Genomic DNA, 24520 nt, shown 5'->3' with positions numbered 1-24520 from the left:
CTGATCCTTACTTCCCTGTGCTGGGATAGTGCATACTTGAGCACCAAGCCCCATGCCACAGCATGCCACAAGCAGGATGGAAGTGCTGGAGCTGCAGGCATGAGCAGGAGCCCTCAGACAGCATTCCCCAGGCAGCCACAAAAATTGCAGGGATGGGTATGTGGCAACCTAGGATGAGTACACAAAATGGTGTGTAGGACATGCTGGGAGGTGCCTCCAGCCCAGCTGTCCTAGAATTTCACTCACAAGGTAAATCATGAGCATTTATTGTACAACTGTGTCTTCAGGGTGGCTTTTCACCTAGAAGTTGCATAAAATTGACTTTGTGTGTTGAGAAACCAAGTCAGAGTTGTGGAGCACCTCTGCATCTGCACACTAGCCCACAGTAGGGATTTTGCAGGCTAGTTCCAGTGTTGGAGAAAGAGGCATGTGGAAACTCAGGTTGTCCTCAAAAGAGGGCATTGCAAGAAAAAGTTTCAAGGTCCTTTACTAGTAAATGGTTGTTTTTCTGTTTTGCAATACAGAACAACTAAATATTCTGATCTTGTTGGAACCAATATATCTTGTGTGACTTTTATCTTCTTTCATCACCTTCTTTCTTTATCTCTGACTAGAAAAATATACATTAATTCCTGGAAAAGCTTACAAAAACCAAAGAGGTAAGTGAACTAATTTCACCTTTGTGGAAGAGGGCAACTTGTTGGTACTTGCTGTCGATGTGAATTGATTTTACCTGGTGGGATGATGGTGGTATCTATTTTGGGACAGGATGAATCATGGACTAGGAGTGCCTTTCTCTCTTTCCTGCTTAGTTAGGATGACCATCTGAGATGAAGAATAGTGGGATTTTCTACATGACTTCTGAAGACCATCTCTACATAAGAAAGGAAATTTAATGAGGCAAAGCTGAAGTGTATGCTCACCAGCAGTGGTAGGGCCACTCATAGGTGGTATCAGGATGCGAGACAGAACATGACCCTTGTCAGGGAGCCCTTCACCTAGGTGTTATTTAGAAGTCATGAGAAGAAACAAGCTGAGGTGAGGAGCAGGTCATAAAGAACTTTAGGAAAGGTTATTGTGTTAGACGGGTAAGAAAGTAAAACATGAGTTCAAACTAAATCAGGCTTCACCAGGTTTACTGCTTGCAGAATTAAATTATTCCCAGGAACTCACTATAACTCTGTTGCTGTGACGGCTTAGATAAAACAGCTTCTAAAATAACCCTTTCAGTATTTAGAGGTCAAGCCCTACCTCTGATCAGCTTATGATGTAATTTAGTAATTTTCCATTTCCAACCTGATAATTTTCAAACATGTGCTTTTGATGCTTTTTCCAAGAAGCACTCTCTTTTCTCTGAAAAAGTCACTGTAAACACCTCACAGCCACCTAATTATTTTCTCTGAAAGTCCTCAGGCCCGCTAAACTCCTGATGATGGTTGAGTGGTTGCAATACTGAAACTGCTGTCTCAGATTGTTTGTTTCTGTTTCCTGTTACTTTCTACCTTATGGCTCTGAGTCCAAGTGCTTCTGTTCAGATCTTTTCTTTGTTGAGCATGATAAAAGTCTTAGTCAACACACCTGCCTGTGTCTATAAAATTTATGGCAGTGCAAGTAAATAAATGTGAATATATTACTGTACTAGATCTGTCCTGAATGTGTGAATGTTAGTGGTGTTCCTACTAAACTGAAGGGTTTGGAAGTTTTATGGCAATGTCTCTAAAACACGCTCAGCCCTTCAAAGCTGCCTGGTTAAGCTTGGCACTCAGTTGTTTGTGGAAGGAGATTCAGAAGCAGGATCGAGCTGTACCTGCAGAAGAGACAGCCACAGACAACAAGCAAAGGAGGAAATAAAATTGAAGAATGTGCCACATATCATTTACTGATCCCTGTGATGCCATTGAATGAAAAGAATCACTATCACCTTAATAACCTTGATAGCAATTTGTGCTTTGTCATGGTGACTCTCAGCCTTTTGTAAGGCAGGGTGCTATTCAAAACTGGCCTCAGTGAAAATGCAGTTGCTCCCACAAGCATATTCTTGTCTTAGGATTACTTGTTAATGCATATTTATTTAGTAATTTACTTTCTGGGAACAATTCCATTCATGTTCACTTTTTCATTATCAGCAAAGTGTAACTCATTACCCTGTTTTTTAGAAGGCACAAATGAGATAGCAAGCGAGCTAATTGCTAGCTTAAAGCCATGGAGTGGGCCAGTGAGTCACCAACAGAGCAGTTTGAATGTCAGGCAAGTTTTGTTTTGTGTTTCATTCCAGCAAAAGCAAAAGAATGCAGGCTGGGAGAAAACTTTAAGACAAATGAACTGAGCAATCACTCCCAAGCTGATCTTGACCAGAGTTTGGTCCAGAGTCCAATGCTGAATGATGATCAGTGAATGCCAGATCCTCATTTCATCCTCAAAAGCTTTGTTCTCCATAAAACTCTGGCAAGGTTGCTGTCTGTTGTCCATAATACCTCTGTTTGGGTATCCTCATCTTCCTCATGGCACAGTGGAAGGAAGCATGGCCCATGTGACATCCTTGTTGTCATCCTCTTCTAGAGGGAGCAGAGACCTTCTGGTCACAATATAAATGAACAATTAATCTCTCAGCATTTTCCAGTCTGACTGCTTCCATACATGTCCTTGGTTATTAATACTGACCATTCCTTTGAACTCATTTTACTTATGTTCTTAAACACGTTCATTTCCGTGTCACCCATAACTCCCCATAAGTACAATTTTTGTCCCCATATGCTAAAGGAGGGCCACAGGGCTGCTTTCCAGGGATTTTATTGCAAAATACAAATAAGCCAGAGTTAGGAAAGTTTGAATGCAGTCTCTAAACACTGAGCTACCTGTGTGCACATGTATTTGTTCTGCACCAGCCTGTTAAGGCTTAAGAATGCAAACTGTTGATGGACATATTTCAGATGAGTGAAACAAACTATGAGAGCTTCTAAAATTAAAAGACACAACAGCCTCAAAATGAAACTTCTAGCCAACAAAATTTTCAAGGGCAGAGAAAAACAGGTGATATCTGGAGTGGAATTCACTTCAAGATGGAGGCTCTTAAATGAACATGCCTACATGTAGGTAAAGATACAAACATGTTTCTGTCTGTGTTTTGACTATGGAGATCAATGGATCAGTGAATCAAACCAGTTGTTTGATTCATTTGCCTAAATGTTAGTGCCTTTGGAATAATTTCAGAAGTCTGAGACATGATGCCTGGATCTTAAACCATGAGGGAAACACATGTCCTTTTGGGATGGCTGGATGCCAGACAGGACACCCTCCCAGTACACAGGCAGTGCTGGATTTTTATGTGTGAATCTTGTCTCGAGCCAATGTAGTCAGTAAAATCTAAGGAGTAACTTGGGTTATCCTACAGTAGGACTTGTGGGTGACTGAATAAATCACTTTATGTGCCTACTTTGGCTGATAGTGTACCTTTGACTGTACTGCCTGTAACTGAAGGTTTAATATCTAGTGCATATGTAGATGTCTACATTTCTGCTTCCTGACCTTGGGTTGTCCCCAGTGTTTCAAAGGACCAGTGGCAGATATGAAAGCATTTAGCTTACACAGCAGCTAATGCCTTCAACTCCTCAGCTTCATGACTTGCATGACTGATCTGGCCTTTTTAAGTGGTCTGCCCTTCCAAAGAGATATGATCCTATGGGAATTCTTTGAACACTTCTCAGATGAACAGATCCCAGTTCTGAGTAGTGACCCAAACTGACATATCCTCCTGCTCTGCTTCTGCTGCATGAACCAGTCTCTTTGCTGTGACTTCCTGCAACAATTTTCATCCAGGAGACAGGTGCATCTTTTGTTTCAAAGGATTGTGTGAGAATCACACATCTTAGGGTGTTATTACTCACATAATTCCTTAAGAGAGCTCTGCATTGAGTTTTAATACATGATTTATAATCTTCACTTTCATTTTTTCAATTTTGTTAAGATTCCTTTGCAGTCTAAGTGCTTTGTAGTTCACCTGGCCTGCCACATTTGTTCCTCCTTCAGAAGAGCTGATCTGTTACTTCTTACAATGTGGCCAAGGTGTCCTTATGCCAGAGCTTGTTTGACACCAGCAATGAAGCAAAGGGACCCTGAAATGTCACTGACAGCCATTTTGGCTGCTTCAGTGCATTCGCTGTTGTTCCACTGAGTGTGATCTAATGGAAAGCAAAATATTCTTATTATAGCAAGCCATAATTCACTGGCTGAACTCTCAAGTGTACAGTGTATGCAGTGACCAGCATAACAGCTTTAGAGCAGCAGCTGGGCCAGGAATCTGCTGGCTGCACCATTCTCCCAGCAACATAAGGAATAACTGTTTTTCCCATCTGCTAAATGTCAGTAATTTAAAAAATGTGTTCATACTGCACTGGGATGAAAGCAAAATATAATCTTCCATGAACTTTTCCTGAGCTATCAGTATTTAGCAGACGGGCTTGGGAAGCTGAGAAGAAATGTATTCCCTGCCCTGCAAGAGTAGTAAATATTAAGTTATGTATTCAAACTGGAACAGCTCTGACAGAGGAGACTGAAAAGCTTTCAGATAGGTTGATGCTGAGATCGTGTATCTGCAACATGCAAACCAAGTCCCTGGTGTGAGCCAAAACCATGAAAGATGTATGTCACCCCAGTCAAGACTATGTCCTTTTCCCTGTGAAAGCAGGGATGGTACTCTCTTGCGGTGACCAGAAATTCATTCTGAATCCAAGAAACATTTCCCTGATGCCAATGTTGTCAAATCTCATGCACCATTGTGTACTTTGATTTTAGCAAATGGGAATTTTTTCAGCTCATCCTTGTTGAATTGCACTCTGCTTTTTTAGGATCATGGCACCAGCCTGTTGGGATCGTCCAGAGGTACAAATCTTTTCTTCCAGGATTACGGACAATAGATGGACATGAGAAGGGACAGTGGGTAGACCACTGCCGAAATACACATTTTTACCTGTGTTACACCGTACACATTTTTACATGTGTATTTTAGCAGTGATAACTCTTGACTTGAATGTTCTCCCCCGCTTTCTCCTGCTTTCCCGGAGCCGCCAGCACTGCTAGCTGAAATAAGCACTTGCTGCCTTTCCCCTTGCCTTTCCCTGGCACTGTCTCCACGGGCACAGCTCTATCCCGCCGGCACAGCCCTGTCCCCACGGCACAGCTATGTCCCCACGAGCACAGCCGTGTCCCCACGGGCACAGCCGTGTCCCCACGGGCACAGCCCTGTCCCCACCGGCACAGCCGTGTCCCCACGGGCACAGCCGTGTCCCCACGGGCACAGCTATGTCCCCATAGGCACAGCCCTGTCCCCGCGGCCGTACCACGGCCCTGCCCGGGCTGGCACGGACGCGGCAGTCCCAGCTCTGACCCGGACCAGCCCCGGCTGTCTCTGCTCGCCGCCCGCGGGGAGCCCGGCTCCATCCCCGGCCTCTGGTGCCCTCCAGCGTCTCCTTCCCGAAACAATTCCGGAGAGCAAAACCCTTTAGAGACCCCGCGTAGAGTTATGATCCTTCGGGATGCGTGAGCATCAGGTGCCGAACTGAAGATCGGAGCTAAATTAACTGGGCAAGCCTCGTGCCCTTGACTAAAGGCAAGAGATAAAAGCGCCCAGCTGACATTAAGCCAGGCTGGGAAAGGAGGCTTTGCTACGTTCACTAAAGCAACGTGGCGTTCCGGGTTATCTGAGTAACAATTTGGAGAGCAGCCTTTTCAAAAACATTCCCTGCATAACCATTTGCACCGTGGTTAAAAGGTGGCATTACCCAACACAGAATGAGAAGTGATTTTTTCTGTGGCTGCTTTCACTGAAAAGAACACAAGTTGCAAACTGAAAGACCTTTAATCTGAATTTATTTTCTTCCTTTGGAGAACTAACTTCAACAAATTTACCGTTTGGCTCAGGATAATCCCATACGCTAATAACACAAAACAAAAACAGTCTGTTCGATTTGGCTGTTTCTAATGAAATTCAGCAGAATTCTGACCCTACTCATCTTAGCTATTCTCACATCACTACAGAATCAGAGAGTCACAGGATGGGCCAGGTTGGAAGGGACCACAGAGGGTCATCTGTTCCAGCCTCCTGCTGAAGCAGGGTCGTCCTAGAGTACATGGCACATGATTCTTGAGTGAGGGATACTCTGCAGCTTCTCTGGGCAACCTGTTCCAGTGTGTGATCACCTACACAGTAAAGTTCTTCCTCATATTCAGGTGGAACTTCTTGTGCTACTTAGGAATTTTACTTATAAAATACATGGTGTCCTTCAAATGAAAACAGAGTATGGTGCCATAAGCTTGAGTAACATTTATAACCATTCCATGAAAACAAGCAGCATACCAATTTATAGGTCTCTACATATTGGGTTTAAGTTGGTATAATGGACACCATAAATCTGTGCAAGACCTAGAACTAAATTGTGGGTAATTTACAGAAAAACAGCTTTTGCTAACGAAATATTTCACTCATATTATTTAACATTTTTGAAGCAAAATGATGACATAATAAGCTCTGAAATATAACTGCAATACAGAAAAATAAGTTTTCTCAAGCTCTAAAGTAACAAGGCAAATATAAGAAATAAAGGATCCAGATAGTTTCTGCTCTAATCCATGTTTACTTTAGTAATACTGGCAATAAGGCATTTGTTAAGACTTGCTTAAAATACTTTTGCTTTTATATCATAGTCTAATTGTAACTTCTGTCTGTCTAGCAGTTTTTACAATACAGACTAAGGGCTTGACTCTTAAAAACCATCCTTGAATTTTGAAGCAAAATCATCCCTTTTGTTTCCTCAAAATTTTCATCACTGTTCAAAGGCAGCCAGGACTAGTGGACACATCAGCATACACACAGGTCAGCCATTCACTCTGGACTGCAGTGTGGAGACCAGAGGGGCAAATAAGTCCCCTTCTCCAGGCTTGACTTAGTGGCTACCCCTGTACACCCAGTGCCATTTGAAATGCTCTGCAGCACCTGGGGCATCTGCACAAGGGACATTTAGACAACTGAGTCCTGACTCCCAGACGTGATGTGCAGGTAAGCACACCCACAGGCATGCAGTGGCTTTTCAGGTATCCTAAGGAGCCCAGCTGCTGCTCCAGATGTGCATGGGTCCTGGTTCAGAGCCAGCAGGCTCACCTGGCTGCCTTGGCTCACCCAGCTGTGAGCAACCTGGTTAGAAGAACAAAATTGCTGTACAGAAGAATTCGTTGGTTGAAAACCATGAGAGAGAAAAGTCTGCCAGCCTGGGATTGTGAGGCTGAGGACTAGGCCTGGAACTGCAAGCATCTTTGAAAAGTGCAGCCAGGGATCTAGAAACCAGAGATATCCCAAGGTACCAGGAATAAGTGCAAACCCAAGAGATTGTAATGACAATTTACTGTCTGAGAAAATGGAAAATAATATAGAGATATAAAATTGCTGTAAAAAATATCAGAAAACAGAATCATCTATTAGTCTGTTAGAGGTGAAAAATAGAAATTAACATCATCTATTAATTGCTCAAAGCAGAATCTCCTACACACACTTAATGTCTCTCTGTTATAAAACAGACTAAAGTTGTCTCCCTATGAGAACTTTCCAGCTAAATTCCACATGAACTGTCCATTCTCTTGGACTCAGTGGGAATGCTGCTGACTCCAGACTTTGTGTCAGGGATCTGTTTTGAAGGGAAACTGTCTGTTGTCTTACTGCTTGGGTCTTTCTTCCCCTCTCTTGGGGATGGTTGGGTGTCCCCTCCAGGATCAGTTTGTTCCTCCCATTTGGGTTGGTTTGGCTTCTTCTTAAGTCTGGCTAAATTGCTGAATGTAAATATTATACATATTAAGCATATTTACTGTTATATTATTATTGATCAGTTTGTTTCAGTGGCAAGCTGCAGTAATTGTACTAGTACAGACCTACTTGGTTGCTGCTGTCATCAGGTGTGCTACCATACTGCTTGATGCCAGTATTGATTGACACCATACTATTGACTGATATTGATTGCTGATAATAATTGTAATAGCTTGACATTCATATTCATTCACATTATTAATCTTTGTATTAGCTGTAATAACTACTGGTATACTTGCTAGCAGTGATCTTTGTGGTAATTTGTAATGAAGTAAAACATTTTGGAGGATAAAGCCTCTGTGTCCTTGTGTATTATGGAATCTTAGGAACCCACAGTCATGATCTCTGCACAGCCATAGGCTAGGCAACCCTTCAGGTTGTGACTTACAGAATCACACTTGAACCAAATCCTTGGTGTCACAACATAGGTAACAATTCATCTCAAACCCTCTCATCTGTGGCATAACTTAATTGCTCTTCAGAATCTGGACTAATTTTTTTCCTTGAAGTTTAGATGTTTTATTTTTGATACTGTTAGCCATACAATCCAAATAAAAACACGTTCAGTTGCTAGTCAGACATTTGATTTATCATCACTTCTTTTTAGGCATTTTGATTACAACAAAAGACTGTGAAATTAATTGTAAAAAAGCAAGTTGTTGTCTTAGTTATAAAATAGAAAAGATAAAAGTGGCTCCAGCTTATTATGAAGGTGGTTTGACAGTCTGGGTGTAGCAAACATTCCAGTTGGCTGATATGAAAGCAAGGATCAGCCCAGGGATCAGAAAACAAAGCATATTTCAACTGCAACCAGGCGTTTGTCAGAAAGACAGTCTCACAGTTTCCAACTGATTTTACAATAAGAATAATTTGTTTGTGCCATGTGTCAACAGTTTTATTTAAAGCACACAATGAAAAATACCAAGATGCTGTTTTCCTCTTAATGACAACTTGCTGCACTACAAATTTTAGTTTTTAAGGGGTAACATTCTCACATTACACTTACAGATTTTTTTCTGTTGTAATGTTCCCTTGTGTTATCACAGTCCATCTTTAAAGTGTACACTTAGAAAACCCTTCTGTATAAGCAATCTAACACTCATAAGCCAGGAAAATACTTTGTACAAGTAAGTTATATTTTAAACTTTTCTTGTCAATAAAGGAACTGATAAGACTGCAACTAGAGTAACATCTTCCTTTCACAGTTTATCTAAATGAGTGTGTTCCCATTCTCACCAACAGAAATTGCCTATTCCTCATAGGTTTATTAATTGCCTATATTGTTATTGAAAATTTTCATTGAGCCAAGTGTGTCTTTTGAATGGCAAAGCTTATCTTATCTTATATCAAAGGTTATCTTATATCAAAGGTTATCTTATTAACCAAATCTCTCACACCAGCTGTATAAAATTGCATGTATTTTCCTTTATTCTTTAGGGAACTTCTGGAAACGGAGCTCTGTGCAGGGTCACACTTGCAAATGAGCACCAGCAACTCATTTCTTAACAAGGTTGTGGGTTTGATCCCCATACAGGCCATTCACTTAGAAGTTGAACTCTGTGATCCTTATGGATCCCTTCCAACTCAGAATATTCTGTGATTCTATGATGTTTCACCCCCTTTATCCAGCAGGCATTTCAGAATGTGTCTTTTGCTTTATTGTGGCCACCAGCAATGAGATTTTTACAGATTCACAGTTGAGCTTTTATGTACTGTTCACATCTGTGCATCTTCTTTGGTGCTTTGATAGTATCTCACTTATGGATAAGAACAGAGAAACTAAAAGGGATGAGATCTTCTTTCAAGGAGAAGTCAAATCTGTGCATTACAATGTTTTTGAATACTTATAGAAAGCAAGTATTCGACAAAAAAGATGAGAAGATTAATTGCAAAAAGGTCAAGAACCTATAGTAGGACTACTGGCTCCAATTGCATTCTCTGAGCAGGTGAATTCAGACTTTGAAAAAGATCTCCCAACTTGGCTAAACAGTTAAAATGGACAGAAAATTCAGTTCAGCTGAGAACTGAAGTAACAGACAATTGAAAATTGATTTTTGCTTTTCATCAGAAAGATGATGAAAATCTCAGTCATGGAACAAAGCTGCTTATGGAAAGGTATGTGTTGAAGTAGGTGTTTCTTTCCAGCACATTTTTCTCAAACATCCTTGAGGACTGGGAACAAAATCCTAGTTTGCTGATGATTGTAAGTGGCTCCATTCTGGCCTTTCCGTGGACTAGAGCACTTCCCATCCTGTGTGTTGCATAAAAAACCTTTGGAGTCTGCATAGGATTTAATTGAGCAGCCATTCCAAGGAAATATTTTCCTTAAAGGGTAATTGAGTCTCAAAAAATGCCATGTGCTGATATGGTAAGTGAATGGTGATGTTGAGGATCAGTCTAACACCCTCATGTTAGTTTTAATTAGACATAGATGTTCGTCTGCTCATGGATTTAATTCTCATAATTTATTTTTCCAAACATAAATCCTTGAGAATAACTTCTGTAGCAGAAGTCCACCAAATGCAAGATATGCCTGCTCATACAACTATTTGTGTGACTGCTGGGTTTGTAACTAGAATTATCAAGCCCAGCTGCTGCTAAGGAAAAACTGCTCTTAAACCCAGTATGATTGGGTAAGATTTAGAACTGTGAGATAAACTAATCTAGGTTTCAGGATAATATGAATGTTCTTACTCGGTCATTTCATTCATTGCATTATTTTTTCCGCAAGAACTGCCATTTAAAAATCTCAACACAAAGCACTTTTCAATACCTCATTGAGCTTGGTTGATGCTAATTTTGCCTGCTTCCCTCTTTTAAGAATTCAAGTTCACTGGACTCTTGACTGATCCTCAGATGATCTTGCAGGTTAACTTCCAGAAGAGATTAAATGATCATGATCTTGTCTTGATTAAGAACTGAACACAACATCTTCCTTTCAGCACAATTTTCCAACAATAAGTTCCTTCCTCACAATCTCTAACACACTTTCCCATGCACCTAAACAGTCAGGAATAAACAAGAAAACAAACCATTGCAAACTGCTTCTCTCACAGACTGAAGAAAGCTTATTTTTCAGATCTGAATTTGAAGCACAAGTGTCAACAATAAAATGCATGGCATTTTATACAGAATTTTGAGGATAACAGCTTATACTAATTCATTTTGTGTGGGTTTTTTCCTACTACTTGTATAGCATTAAAGAAGATCCCTCTAGTGCTTTAACAGTCTGTATCTCATACAGTTGGAAGTCCTCTGCTCTACTTAATATTACTGTATACAGTACTTCCTTGTACTTTACAACTTCTTTTTGGTATATACAGCATTTCAAGTTCAACTGAGATGTCATTATTAAACATCTAGAGATCGAATATAGGTACCAGACAATGAAAGAACACATCCCATTAAACAGAACATACAAATAATTTTCACAGTTCTAACAAAAGAAGGTCATACATAAAAATGTCACAAATAGCTCAGTACATAGTATGATTCAACATAATATTAAGTCCAGCTAATAGTGTCATATTTTAAGGGCCAAATTCTGGCTCAATGTGCAGTTGAAGCCTAAACAGATGTTTAGAGAAAATAATGTAAAGCCAACCGGTAGTGTTATATTGGTAACAATACCATTTGTTAATCTACCTAAGATTTTCGGCCTGAAGTATGTACCAGTTTGTGCTACAGAAGGAACACATGGCCAGTGGTATTTGGCTCCTGTCCTAGGACATGTCTACATGGATTTGTCATGACCAAGGGCACTGGAGGCAGAGGAGCAGTCTTCCTTCTGGGTATGACAGTTTCATTTACGGTTCTGCCAGAATTTGGCCAAGAGTTCAAAATCCTGTACATCTTATTCAGCAGTCCCACTGAAGTCAATAGAACCCTTTTTGTGAGTAAGATGAAAAGGATTTGGCCCCCAAAGTTTTTAACCCTTTAAGTAGTAAGAGAGAAGTTTCATTGCACTTAGCCCATCATTCATAAATAATTTACTACTCAAAACCAAGATGGTTGTTGATGTACATGAAGTGCTAGCTTATAAACAGGAAAGCATGCAGCAATTCATGCTGACTATTCATGGCATTTTGGAAACTGAATTCTTGAAGGGGAAAAGAGACACTTGCATATGACAATTCCATCCAATGTCTGTTTGAAGCCATAATAGTTGATTTTTCAATTTAGAACTACAACCTTATGGATACCTTATAAAAACTATGTAACTACACTATGTACACAGTTATAATTGAATGTGTACAGGTATCTTCATTGGACTGGACAGATAAAAAATTTTACAAAAAATATTGGAACAGAGGGATATTTCTAAAGAGCTTGTTAAATGAATTCATATGGAACATGTGGTCATGACTTGGGAAAAAAGAAATTTTTTCTCTCCTTCATGAAAAGCTTTTGGTGACTAGAATGAGCAAGAACAGAATTTTCATACTTAAAACAAAGTAATGTTATTCTGTTACACTGTTCTACATTTGTTATTATTCGAATTACACAGAATAGAGGACAACTATATGCCAAGTAAATGAATCAAAATTATATGACAGTGCTACTCTGACCACACGTCATTGGTGGCAGTATATTCTAATAACATGCAGCACTCAAAAGTACAATTTTCAATTTAAAATTGTGTAATCAGGATGCAAATATGAACTCTAAGCTGGAACTGAAAAACAGGACTGAGTACCATGGAGTTTAATCCCAACCGACAGAGTGAATTACTTCATCTCTAATACCATGTCACACTCATGCTGATCCTCAATATGCAGCTTTAAAAAAGCTACAAAGAGCTTGGGTCATGAAAGTGCTTGTCTCGACAACATCTGCACTGACAGACAATTTTATAGTATTCCCTCTTTGCAAATAAGATAAAAAAATTGTCTGCCTCAAAAGCATTGCTAAGAGCATGGCTTTTCATTGGCACCAAAGGCTGGAGGTGTCAATGATAATCTGAGGAAACTGAATGTGAAGCCTCCACAAATTGGTTAAGGTAAGTGCCCTTCTGGTTATATTAAATAATTTTAATTCCTTGTATTCCTTCTTTCCTCTGCAAAAGAAGGATGTAGACATTTTGTGCTGATGTAGATATTTTCTGCTGACAGCAGTCCTTTGGTATCAAATCCTCATGGGACATGATGGGCTGCATATCCCTTAGGCTATGGAAATAGGATTAGGAATAGGATTAATTCATGCTTAATTCCCCCACTTCATGCTGAAATCAGGAAGAAAAGTTCTTGGAAGGTAAACTAAGTTGAGTGAAGACTCCACTCTATTCGCTGGGAAAGCTTCAACAAAAAGAGCGTTAGTCTAGCCTTTGGAATAATATGAATGAAATCTCCATAAAAAGGGCTGTAATGAAGGCTTCAGAAGGAGATGCATAATGGTATGCCCAGGAGAAGGTTACTTTGGGTGTTGTGCCTACACCTGGCAAGAAAGGTGTTAAGGTATCTCTTTGTTTCCCATGATTCCCTGTTTTCCACACAAATTCTAAAGGACAGATCTTTTATTCCATCTTTGTTCCTCACTCCACTGGTTATTTGCTGGAGTAATGTAAGGGGGTTTGCTCTGTACATCTTCCCCATATTCAGATGCCATTAGCCCTTGGTGTCTCCTCGTATAAACTCAGCTTTCAGGTTTTTCCACCTGGAATGAGAGGAGTGTCTCCCTGGCATGAGGAGGAGGATGAGGTGATGTTCCTTGGTGTACACAGAGGTCAGGAGAGCCAGCTGGCACCCAAAGTAGTCCCTTGGGGCTGGCTCATAGTGCTTATGGGAACTAAAGCATTTTGTGGATTCAGATCTTGAAAGCCATGTTCAGAGCATTTGATATAAGAATTAAAGGGTTTCATGCAGAAGATGAGGAACTCTTTCTACTTTCTGAAGGAGAAAATGCTTTGAGAAGTTTTTGTGAATATCATTGCCCCAAAAGGAAAGTATGCACGTGCTAAATATGGTATTTTTGATTTGCCCTTTTTCCCCTTCTGTTTGTGAAAATAGAAAATGTTTAGAAAAGAACAAAACTGATCAATTTTATGATGGCATGGCACATTTCTGATCTATATTGAGATTTATTACTAGTCATATTTTACTTTCATTTTGGGTTCTCAAAGTGTTTAAACTTAGTATTAAAAAGCCTCCTAACAAGCTACTGAAGCAAGTTTATCTCAATTTGACAAGTAAGGAAACCAAGGCATACAGAAATGAAATTGTTTACTACATATAGCATAATAAGTCAGTGGCAAAGTCAGGAGGAGAATGAAATTCTGTGGTTATGGGTTAACTCTCTTTTTCTGCTGAGAAAATTGATCTTATCCCTAATGGGCTGTTTCATGCCACCTGTACTAAAGTTCATGAAAACTGGCCAGTTTGCACTGTTAAGAAACACATTTGCAAAGCCAATGATTTCTTTTTCTCCATATAAGCACAAAAATTCTACTTAAAGGGTTAATTATATTGCTGTGCTGGTAAACATTTTTACTTATTGTTGGTTAGACCTGTCTTTAGATACTGACTGGCACAGAAGAGACTGAGCTGGCCCTGGACTCCCTCGTCTTGGTGTTGGGCATGGATATGGTACAACAAGATACGCCCACAGTGGCCTCAGGCAGCTCATCTTCCTCTGTCCATTCATTGAGATCTGGATTATAGCACTGAATGCATTTCTTATATTTTTTCTCTATTTCATTCCAGCCACCCACTAGGTAAATTTTCCCATTAAGGGTGGAGGCGCCGGCCGTGCTAACTCCGGTTTGAAGTGGCGCCACGTAATTCCACTGCCCCGTGTACGGGCTGTAACGCTCCACAGGCAGAACATCCACCCTCTCTGCTCGCCCCCCCAGCTGAGACCCACCCATGACATAGACCCTCTCCAGGAGGGACACTGCGCAGTGCCAGCCCCTGGGGGTGCTGAGGCTGGCCTTATCCTGCCAGCTATCTTTGCTGGGGTCGTACATGCACACCGAGCGAGAGTAAGCGTTATTGATGTAACCTCCCGTGACCAGGATCTGGCCGTCCACCACTGCGCTGGCATGGCAGCACCGGGGCACCTCCAGCGGGGCCTTCATCTGCCACTGGTTAGTGGCTGGCACGTAGCACTCGACAGAGGAGAGGCAGCCCTCGGAGTTGCGGCCACCCACTGCGAAGAGGAGCCCATTGAACACGTTCAGGCTGAAGTGGGTGCGCCGCTGATTCATGTTCGCCAGGTGAATCCAGCTGTTGAAACGAGGGTCGTATCTGAAAGGATTAAAAAAATGAAGGTAACAGTCTTATTTGCTGCTCTGCTAAATTATACAACACTCATATGCCGCTGCTGCAAGAGCAAAGTTGCTAGAATTTTAGTTAGTTAGTTAGCCTATTAAAATTCAGCGTAATGAAACTGGTATTCCTGATTAAATTTTCAAATAAATTTAGGTTTTGATTGGAGAAAAAATATTTTTGTATCATTCAAACCCGGTGTTACTTTAATGAAGTAAATCTGATTCTTCGGTAATTTGATTTTGTACAATAATCTCATCAGAAAACTCAGAAGAGATACATTCAAAGTACAATAGAAAGTTTAGAAGTTCTTTTGCAATTTCCACCCACAGCAAAGATGTCTAAATTTACTCATAGAATTTTTAAAAACTTTAGGTGATGATTTATACTTGCATCCTCTTAGTGCTTTCTAAATGGTGAATATGCTTTCCTCACCACTCCCATGGAGTAAATTTTATGTGGAAAGAGCATCTGTGCCTTCTAACACCATTCCTATCTGAAATAACATTCTTTGTCCTTGACATTTAAATTAGCAACTTTGAAGCAGGAAATGGCAAATTATGACTCCTGAAGATGCTGAGTGAGGTACACTAGTGGACTCACACAGTTCTGCTGCATGCTAAGGAGACCAGAGAATCACATGAGAAAAAGACTATGGGAAAATAAATACTAATTGTCATTCAGCATTGTCATCTGCAAGTCCACAGACATACTGACATGACTTGACATGCTCAAGGTTAAGGGCACAACAAGGATTCCCCCACCTCCTCCCTGCAACCAAGGTTTGCACTGAGGACACAACTCCTTGGGACAATGTGAGGCATAGCTTAAAGGCAGAAGGTTTAAGAGAGCAGATATTTTTCTGACAAAGTAGATTACACAATAAAATTGATCTAGAGAATTTCCTCACTCATTAACTTTGTGTACAGTTGATGTCCTCAGGAGAAGCTGACTCTTCCTTCTGGGAGCAGAAAAGGAAGCACTGGCAGGACTGTGGCTGTGTAATGCCAGTGCATGCCCATAGTCTGTTAGTAGACCAAAGGCAGATAAAAGCTTTCCCACCCCCAGCCTTTGCTTCAAGCTACTGTGCACTGCCAGCTTTTAGGCTGAACTATTTAAAAACTTCTACCATCCATGTGACATTGCACGTTAGCCTATGCACTCTTCTGACCTTGCTATCACCAGTGCAGTCTCAGATGACTATAGATAGGAACTCCAATATTTTAGAAGCATTTATGTGGGGTACATTTTAAAAGACAGCCTTCAAGCAACGGTACCACTGTTTTTAAACTCTTTATAATAAAAATTAAAAAAATAATATATCTGAAAGTCAATACAAAAGCTATTGAAAATATGGTGAATGGTGAACAGAAAGTGAAGGCTAAAATATCTAAAAGGTGTTTTCCCAAACTTTCTGTGAGGCATCAAAAGCTTTTGAAAATTTGAGACATTTCCTTAGAACATCCCGTGACTTCCTATTTATGTTCCTATCTATTTCCTCCACTTGGAATAAGTTCTCTCAGTTTTTCCTCACTTCTTGCCATGCATGTGTAACCGTGGTGAAATTTTTTGCATAACTCCAGTTGTATATTTCTGTTCATTCAAAGTTTAATATAGAATAGCATCTATACCTCCCCTACATTGTCCCCTTTCTCTTTATCTAAGTGGTTCATGTTGCATGATACAAACCAGCTTAGTCTATCTACCTGCCTTCTGTGGAACAGATACATCCATCCCTTTAGAAGAAATAGCAGTTACCTGCAGAAATTGCTGACTGCATGCTTGGCTTGGTTCCTGGCATCATTCTGGTCTTCCCCACCAGCCACATAGAGAAATCCATCCATCACTGTGACACACTGATTAAAACTTTTAGCAGGCATTTCACTTAGCTTCTTCCATCCATTTTCAGGATCTCTGAATAAGACATCTCTGCTAAGAGACTTTTCTGTTAAAGCAGGGCGTCCCCCAACAGTAACTAAGACTCTGAAACCTCCACGGATCCTTGTTCTTCTGGACTGAAGTGTGTTCTGGTGATAGGGAAGCAAGTGATAGTTCATAGCATCCACTAGAAGTTTATGGCAGTCTGCATCTTGCATCATTCTTGGCACAGTTTGAACATAATTGACAAGATCTTGGGCTGAGATGGTACCAAAACGGATGTTACTTAAGAGATTGGCAGCAAACTTTACTCTTTTTTGGTCAAATTCCAGCCATTTTATTGCAATCTGGAATGCAACAATTTCGGAAGGCAACTGTAAGTCATCATCTGCAAGGAGTTCATTTATCTGATCAAAAGTAAGTTTTAAGAACTGATCAGTTTCTGAAAATTCAATGAAGTTGTCTTTAATAAATTTGTGTGCTGCTTCCTTGGTTGCTTTTAGTCCGTATGTTTCTGCAATATTGGCAATGTACATACAGTTCTCAACACTGATTTCTTGGACTAGAAAATCACAGCACATCTTTGTAAGGGTGTGAATCTGCAGATAAATTGCTGTGGAAATAATACTGCCTATTGTGTACAGCGAGAGAGTAAGCTTTCCAGTGTAAGCATAGGTGATAACAGTAGCTAGGCCCACTGGGGACACATCATTGAGGTCCACTCTGTGAGTGGATGGGTCTTTCTTTAAGATATTGTGAAAGTATTCACTGCTTGAAGCCATCACTACCTTATGAACACTGAATGATTTGGTTTTGGTACTGATTGTCAAGTCACAAAGGAAATTTTCTTGTCTCATTTTGCTTAGACCTTCCAAGAGGTTTGGGCAGTATGATGGGTCAGAAACCTCAGATGAGATGCAGCTGAAGCCATTTCCTCCTTCCAAGAGTCCATTCAAGCCATTGAGTTTACTGAGGGGGCCATCTTCCACGAGGATAGTTGTTTCATTGATATCTGCTTTGTTCTTTTTCACATTCTTCTTCTTAGGGGCCATGACTGCAATGAAATATTACAGCCAAGCACTTGCTAAAAATAAAATAAAACACCACAGTTGTGAAATTTAATAGCTATGTGATTATGCAACAAATCTAACCTTTGTCAATACATATAATGACACAAAACCAAACACACACAATCTGTCTTCCTAAGTTCTAGGTTGCAGCATGGCTACTTATTAATAACAATCAATACTCCAACTGTGAAGAATATACCTACAAGTAATTCAGTAATTTCTTTTTATTTTTAATAACAAGATCATAAATTAACATTCACCTACTATGGCCACATTCAGAAAGTTAAATTCTCTAAATGGGTTTGCCAGAGTGTAAAATTTTGTATATATTTGTTTAGATCAGACAGATTCTAGACCTGAATTCATTAGCCTGAAGCATAGGAAAAAGACGGGCCCCCAGCTTTGTTCATCCTTACTCCATGGCTGCTACAGACTTACAGGTGAGTTCAGAACATGAACAGGAAATACTAAGAATGGGAAAAATTCTTAAAGAAACAAAAAACAGATGAGATATAAAGAGAAAGAGGATTTTAATATGATGTCATACTGATTTTACATTTAGGTCCTGCTCCAAACTGCTTCCAGGTTTTTGTAACTTTTGATTTTATAGACTGATAGTGTTCTATTTCCCATGTCAGATGCACAAATACTTTCTGCTCATAGCATACTTTGATTGCTTTTCAGTATCAGTAACAGTAATTTGAAATCTATAATCCTACTTTTAGGATTTTGTGGAGATTTAGGGAGATGTCTAACTTCTATTTGAAAAAATGTCACACAGACTCTATCAGGATGTGTTGTTTTAAACAAGTTCTGCATATGGGAAGGTAAGAATCAGTCCCATAGTTATGTTAGAACACATATTTAAATTATATATATTAGCTCTAGGAGAGCTTTTAATGAAATAAAGAGCCACTTTTTGTTAAATGCGATGTGAGACAGCCCCTAGTAACAAAGGAGTTACTTTAAACAAATATATGTATGTGCAAATATACTTGAAGGAAAGCACTGACCTTCAATAAGTCAATTTAAACAGAATTGTGGAGATCAGCATTCAAATAGATTCAAACATAGCATTTATCTCCAGTATATCCATTGATTTTAGAACAATTTACACATGCTAATTTTCTTTGTGATCCTTGCAGTCATAAAAACTCGAACATGAAAAAATGCTAATTGATGATAAATCAAATGACTGGTTTATTATAGCTAACTAAATAAAAAGACTTCAGTAATATTTCAGTCTAGAATCTCAGCACATCATTTCGTCCTTGAGCATACAGCATGTAACAAAATGGTAATTTAATTATAGAAAGGAATGGTTGCTGCCTGTGAGCACCAGCAGTTTTTGCTGCTGCTGCTGGGTGAGGACCATGTGCAGAGCAGGCAGGGAGAGGCCCATGTGTGCCCAGAGTGTCAGTGTCAGCCTGTGCTGACGTGAGCTGTGATCCCTGATATGCCAGTGTGCCAGTGCAGGGCTCAGCTGCTTCCCGGCTCCCCCGCTCCGGCTGCATTCCAGGAGCTGCATCTGTTGAGACCTATCAGAGTCACCTCCCAGAATAGCAACCTCCCAGCAGCTTGCCATTTTAAGACAGGTTCAGTTGAAGGTATAGCTGGATGTTTTACTATACTGTTTAACACAACTTTTGTTGCAAAAATCCCACGATGTTGCAAGTGTCATGTATATTTGTTGGAATGGAAAGAAAGCGAAACAAAATTTTTGGATAACTTTGTATATTACATGTATAGTTATAGCTTTGTGTATTAATAGTCACAATTTTAAAGCCGGCGAGGGCATAGTCTTTTGGCAGCCTTATCTGTTGTTCTAAGTATTTTTAGAGACTTGTAACCTAAAATTTTTAATACATGTAGCACTTAAAGTTTATTGCTTCTGTTTATTGCATCATTGCAGCGCTCATTTAAATACAACATTTTAAGCTCTCTGTTCAAAAATGCTCACTATCCAAAGTTTTCTCCTGAGAAACACTTCTTCATCAGCAGAAAATTTACAAGATAGCTTAGTGTACAAGCACTGCAAGTGATGGGACATGCAAACCTATTCAGACAAATCAAACAATCCTATAATAAAACCAAGTTACTGAACTTTGAAAACCCTGAGTAATTTGGTTTTCTATAATTGTTTGCTTTCACCTATTTTATTTTAGCTTAAGTACTAGACATGCCAAAGAACACTTGGGGGTCCCAAAACAATGCATTATACCAACCAGCCTCCCCCCTGCTTTAAAATGCCACCTTCTAAAAACTATCAAAATGAGGAGTTAAAAACCTCTTACCCAGAGCTGTCCGTGAAAATGCCTCTTCCTTGGAAAATGCGAACACAAAAAGAAAGGAATTGTGGGGAAAAAAGAGTGAGAAAAATCAGAGGCCACTTAAGTCCCAGCTCACTGGTTTTCAGTGAGGCACTTCGCTGTCAGAGTGAGCAAGAGAGACTGGAGCCTGTGCTCGGGTGCTCTTTAAAATGACCCCTCCTCTCCATGCCTTGCTCCCTGCCTCTGCCCTGCCATGGGAGCTCAGCTTCCCTGGGCTGCCTGGCCACTGGAAATAAGGAGTACACGCCTGGATCCTGCAAACGCACAGCTACAGGGGAGGAAAGGAAGGGGAAGGTGAAGATAACTACAGCAGGTAATAACTGCCTCAGGTAAGTGTAGGGTGAGCCACTGGGTTCCCCAGCTCCCAGCTGGGAGCCTGGGCAAAAGCCCTATGGTTAGGGAGGGGCACAGGTTTAGACTGGACATAAGGAAGACACTTTATGATGAGGGTGGTGAGGCACTGGAACAGGATGCCCAGAGAAACTGTGGATGTCCCATCCCTGAAAATGCTCAAGGCCAGGTTGGATGGAAGTTTAAACAACTTTGTCTAGCAGAAGATGTCCCACGGCAGCGGGGTTGGAACTACAGAGCTTTTGAAGGTCCCATCAAAATCCATTCTATGATTATTATTATTCTATGGCCTAAAATAACCCACAGAAAATACCATGGAAAAGCTGTCACTTACACTTTCTTAGATTTTCCTTGCTTAACTCCAGGCAGAGGAAAGGATACTAGCTCACGGGGATTCAGTCATGTTCTGTTTTGTGGAGTTAGGTCACTGCTTCCATAAAGACTTGCCTCAGCTTTCAAAGATTATGGCTCACCTCCTGATACATTCTCACAGATGTGAACTTTGATCTTCTGCCTCTCAAGTGTGTATCCTAACTTGGGGGTTATACTGAACACTGGAATAATTTATCCTTGCCAGGCAACCTCAGCAATAATATAAACCTCCACATCCCAGGAGAATTTCATCCCGTGGGAGAGATAAAAACAGTGCAAGTGTCTGCATGGGAAGGGAAGAGTACTGGGGGAAATGGAAGTCTGAGAAGAGGAAATTTTTCTCTTGGCTGTGCTTTGTATAACATTTAATCATACAGATTTGTTTGGCTGCCTTCAGACTCAGATGGGCTTTTACAACAACTGCTGCAAAGTAACACTTTTCATTTTGAACCAAAGGCCATCACTGCGTGGGTGGAGCTACAAAACATCACAAGGTAAGAATGCAAAAAACAGAATAGCAAATTAGAGTCAGTAAAATGTGTGAAATAAGAATAAAGGAGAGGGACATAAGGCTCAGCCTTCCCAATAACAACAAGGTAATCAGCTTTCCTTTTGAAAAATAGGGCCACAGCTATGAAAAACTACGGACAAAGCCTCATTTTCATAGAATCATGGAATGAATACCAAAGATCACCTGGTCCCACCTTTCTTGACAAAACCATTGTCTTGACAACATGGCCCAGGCAAATCTTACAAGTGTCCAACCTTGAGGAATCTACCACTTAGTTCCCTGGGGAGATTATATTCTCATTGTGAAAAATTTTCCTCTTGTGTCAAATCATAATCTCCTCAGGAGTAATTTGTAGCCATCTCCTTCATCTTTTCATCGTGAACCATAGTTACTTAGTGTTCCCTTTTCTAACAGCTCATGCTCAGACTTCTATAAATTTTCATAATTTTAAGATGCCCTAAAAGGCCAACTTTTTAAAGAGAAAAATTATATCTTTCTTTTGTTATTTTTCAGTTAGTTGTTTGGTTTTTTTATAAAGGGGACAATTGTCCTCCAGAATGAACATACTATAATGGTGTGTAGAAAATATTTTTCTAATTTTCATATCTTTAAAATTTGCTATCATATTGTAAAATAAATTTAATTTTTATTCAGTCTCTAACAATGTGTTTCCAACATCCTTATAAAATTCACTGTTGAAAAACAACAGAAACACCAATGGAGAAGCATCCTTACTGAAAAGAGTTCTAATTTCCAAAAAATACTGAACATGTTTTGAGCTAGGCTGTATAGAGAAAACCATCTTGTGGGGATTGAGTCAACATCTCAGTGTACTAAATCTAAAATAGTCAAACATCTCATATAGTTCTGAAACTTTGGTTCTATGTTAGGACAAGACCCACAAGACAAGCCTTTAGGCAGTTATAACCATATTTCCCAATCCATGCACGATCATTACTGCACTGTTTCTGGAAATGGAAAGCCTTATGTTTGAAGTCAACATGCTCTGATTTGTTGGTGGAACTCAAGTGTCACACCCGTGGCCATGTGGAGATGTACCTTGGTCAACTAAAGATGTTAACAAAACTCAGGCTCAGCTCTAGTCTGTGTATGCCAAATACCATACACCTCAAACCCCAAATTGAGTTCTCTATGATAAATAGTTATGAAAAATATCTTCAAATGCACTAATCTGAATGTATTGTATAATCATACCAGTAATGCCTTTAGGAAGGGTAAAATTCCTTATCATGAAAGCATACTGGATTTCAGTGAGACCTGCAGTCTTTTCAAAAAAGAGATGGAAAAGAAATGTGTTTCTTTTTAAAGCTGCTGAATAAATGTAAAAACATTGCTAGGAACAAACACATAGTGGCTCTGAGGAGCTGTGTTCAGCAAGGCACCCACTCCCAGTGGGTCATTCAGACCTCCCCCTGTACTTGATCATTTGCTCCCACTTCCTTGCCTAGTTTTGCCCACTCAAGCCTCATTGATCCATCCCCTGATATTCTCACCAGGCTCTTCTCCTGAGCTCAAACAAAGCCTTTTCCTCTTCCTGGTTTCAATCTTTCCTTGGAAACTCACTAAGCACTGGCAGTAGGGCATAGGGACGTCCTTAAAAGTGAGAAGAGAGTTTGCAAGCCTTCAGCAGAGCTGAAGTACAGAGCTGGGTACAACACTCTCCTTGAGCATGTACTGTCAGAACAACTTTTGGAGCTATATTTGTGTGTATGTCAACCCCACGTCTTCCTAACAGGAGTCACACATCAATGCCAGACAAACAAATCCTTGCAATAATCAGCATTGGCTGCAGTTTTGAAGGACTGAGTAGACTTCGAATTCTTTCCTCTTGACAGTTATGACAAGCAATACAGAAAATGCTTCAGTTATGTCTGGCCTAAAAATATTTTTATTGTTTTAGGGAAACTTTTGAGATTTTACATATTGTCTTTGCTGTCATGAATCACAATCTTTCAGAATAATCGGGCAGCAAGAACATCTTCCTCATCCCAGGAAATCCAGTAGTTTGATAATTAGGCTTTCAAACAACACATGGGAATTCCAGCTTCAATCACATAATCTATATGACAAACCTGACCTTTAATTTCCCTACTCAATAATGACTTTAATCATAATGCTGGTGTGGGCTGAATTTTTCTGAAGACTTCTTCTGCATAAATACCATTTTGTATAAATAATGTTGTACTATTTGGGCCAGAAAACTGAAGAGTAACTAGTTGTGAATGGCCTGTTTTAAGGTAGAGGTGATGAAGTCTCTACATACTGTGAAGATGAGTTACTTATTTCTGTAAAATGAAAACATGACTATGGTAACTGGAGAGACAGTCTGCATCAGGGACCTGGATTTATTTTTTCCATTTCCAACCTGAGTGCTCTACTGTATTGCCCTATAATCTATTTTGGTTTCTCTACTGATGAATTTGCTATAAAGTGTGCCAAGCTGTAATAAGATCTATATTGCAAGAGCAGTAATCCTAACATGCAAACTTTTGCCTACTTAAAATTCCGTTGTAGTTCAGACTGGTTGCACTTTTTTTTAACACCTCCCTCAAACACCACTTTAAAGAGTGAAAGGTGTTCTGTGTAGCTATTTTTATTACATCCACAGTAACGTCACAGGAAATTCTGCAAACACACATTTTTAGGACGGACTTATTCAGCTTGGGAGTCTTACAAGCACACGCTCAGCCCCAGCAAGCTCCATGGCACACATCTCGTTTCAGGTGTGCAGTACACACAGCAGTAAAGCCTGATTCCCTTGATTCCCTGTCGTAAGCTTTTTAGGTAATCCATGGGAGAGCCCTGCTGAAAGCTGGAAAGTTGCAGGGCCCAAAAGGGCTCAGTCCCCTTAAAAAAAAAAAAAAAAAAAAAGGGCA

At 40.1% G+C, this 24520-nt stretch overlaps 1 protein-coding gene across 1 annotated transcript; it reads right to left on the bottom strand.

The window, feature by feature from the left end:
• Positions 1-8403: 8403 nt before the first annotated feature.
• Positions 8404-18068, bottom strand: KLHL31 (kelch like family member 31). Its single transcript, XM_014869486.2, has 2 exons — positions 16870-18068; positions 8404-15090 (listed from the first exon to the last, which is right to left on the bottom strand). Exons 1-2 carry the CDS (start codon positions 18039-18041, stop codon positions 14358-14360), a joined length of 1905 nt encoding a protein of 634 aa, XP_014724972.1. The 5' UTR covers positions 18042-18068; the 3' UTR covers positions 8404-14357.
• Positions 18069-24520: the final 6452 nt, after the last annotated feature.

Source organism: Sturnus vulgaris, chromosome 3, assembly GCF_052056855.1.
Source record: "Sturnus vulgaris isolate bStuVul1 chromosome 3, bStuVul1.hap1, whole genome shotgun sequence".
Classification (NCBI taxonomy): Eukaryota; Metazoa; Chordata; class Aves; order Passeriformes; family Sturnidae; genus Sturnus; species Sturnus vulgaris.
This window is presented reverse-complemented; position numbering and strand designations above follow the sequence as displayed.